Source organism: Capsicum annuum, chromosome 5 (genome assembly GCF_002878395.1).
Source record: "Capsicum annuum cultivar UCD-10X-F1 chromosome 5, UCD10Xv1.1, whole genome shotgun sequence".
In the NCBI taxonomy this organism is placed as follows: domain Eukaryota; kingdom Viridiplantae; phylum Streptophyta; class Magnoliopsida; order Solanales; family Solanaceae; genus Capsicum; species Capsicum annuum.
Window position 1 is genome coordinate 190932975 of NC_061115.1, and position 1985 is coordinate 190934959.

Sequence of the window (1985 nt, forward strand, 5' to 3'; positions counted from 1 at the left end):
CTAAAAATCCACTGAAATCTCATCTGGCCCTATCACCCTACCCCACCGCATCCTGCGAATAGTTCTCTTGACCTCCTCAAACTTGATACGCCTACAATAACCACAATCGCGACACTCTTTAGATTTCTCCAAGTCCCCCAACACGAACCTTTTATCCTCCTCATCATTTAAAAGTGTATGAAAATAGGACTGCAACTTCTCCCTAATAAGGGCATCCTTAACCAACACTGTACCATCTTCTCCTTTGATGCACTTCACTTGGTCAAGGTCACAAGCCCTCTGCTCTCTGGCCTTGGAAAGCCTATACAACTTCTTATCTTTGTCTTTCTCTTCTAAAGCTACATATAAGCTCTCAAAAGCTGTTATCTTAGCCGCCATAACTGCTAACTTTGCCTCTATTCTAGATACCTTATACTCCTCCTTATTCGTCTCTCTTTTCTCATCATCCTTTATCTCAACCAACTTAGTATAAGCCACTTTCTTAGACTCCACCTTTCTCGTAACCCCTTTATTCCACCACCAGTCTCCTCGATACTTGCTAGATCGACCTCTTGAGGCACCCGACCCCTCTCTAGCAGTCTCTCTAATGCAACTGGCAGTTATCTCCCATATACTATCCACACCCCCTCTATTCTCCTAAGCCCTCCTACTCTTCAACTTCTCCTTCATTTCCAAAGTACTAGACAAATTCAAGCTACCCCACTTAATCCTGGGTTGAGCCTCCATACTTCTCTTCTTTTTCCCTTTATTGATAACCAAGTCCTTTACCAACAACCTATGCTAAGTCAAAAAATTCTCGCTAAGTATGACTTTACAATCTTTAGATAATACTCTATCCCCTTTCCTAAGAAGTAAAAAGTCTATCTGAGTCTTGGACACAGAACTACGAAACATAATAAGGTGTTTCTCCTTCTTTGAAAAACTCAAATTCGCTATCCACAACCTAAAAGCCCTAGAAAAATTCAAAAAAGAAGCTCCTTCTTCATTCCGCTCCCCAAAACTAAAATTGCCATGTACATCATCATAACCTCTCGACAAAGACCCGATATGCCCATTGAAATACCCTCCCACGACAAGTATCTCAGTGCTCGGGATGCTACTCACCACCTCATCTAAAACCTCCCAAAAGTCCTGCTTCTCTTTCTCGTACAAACCTACTTTCGAGGTGTAGGCACTAATAACGTTCACCGTAGACCCTTCAATGACCAACTTAATAGACATCAACCTATCACTAACTCTCTTAACCTCTACCACCTTCTTCCTAAGTTCTTCATCTACTAAGATACCTACCTTATTTCTATGTCTCATGCTACCCGAGTGCCACAACTTATATCTTTCCACATCTATCGCCTTAGTGACTACCCGTTTAGTTTCCTGGACACATGCTATACTAACCCTCCTTTTTCTAAGAATCTTTCCTAACTCTATAGACTTACCCTATAAATTTTTCATGTTCCAAGACCCAACTTGCAACCTAGAAGCTCTCTTATCCTGCCTAACCTTACAACCCCTTGCCCCTAAACCCAAACTCGATCCTAGACCCAAACCTGACCCAACACTACCTAAACCCAACCCAAAACTAACACTTCTCAACCCTGACCCCGGCCTATGACATAACCCTAGTCTACCATCGTCAATCACAACCACTACACAAATAGAAGAAGGATGAAAAGAAAAAGAAAAAAAGATAACAAAGGGGGATAAAGATAAGGCTAAAAAAACACACTGGTTATAGTAAAATCAATAAAGAAACTTGAATTTGTGCCCACTATATGCTAAGAACACAGAAAATAATCTATAATATATAGAAAGCAACAAAACCAATAATATAACACAAGTTTTGATACACAATAATCAATAACAGGAACTATACTACCAAAATAAATAGATATGCAAGTAAATTAGGCAACGATAACCAGACAAGGTAATCAGATCGAAAAACAAACATTCAACAAGACCGAACTTAAAATGAAATAAGTGCACCT

At 40.0% G+C, this 1985-nt stretch overlaps 1 protein-coding gene across 1 annotated transcript; it reads right to left on the bottom strand.

Moving 5' to 3' along the window:
* On the bottom strand, positions 1 to 1221 carry LOC124898585. Its single transcript, XM_047412224.1, has 2 exons — positions 944 to 1221; positions 1 to 592 (listed from the first exon to the last, which is right to left on the bottom strand). Exons 1-2 carry the CDS (start codon positions 1219 to 1221, stop codon positions 1 to 3), a joined length of 870 nt encoding a protein of 289 aa, XP_047268180.1.
* Positions 1222 to 1985: the final 764 nt, after the last annotated feature.

What these genes read in the sequence shown, in the direction of transcription:
- LOC124898585 (XM_047412224.1), bottom strand. Translation starts at nt 1,221, where the DNA reads ATGTCTATTAAGTTGGTCATTGAAGGGTCTACGGTGAACGTTATTAGT. An exon ending in AATTTTTCTAGGGCTTTTAG is followed by an intron (nt 593 to 943) that starts GTTGTGGATAGC and finishes GATAACTGCCAG; the next exon opens with TTGCATTAGAGAGACTGCTA.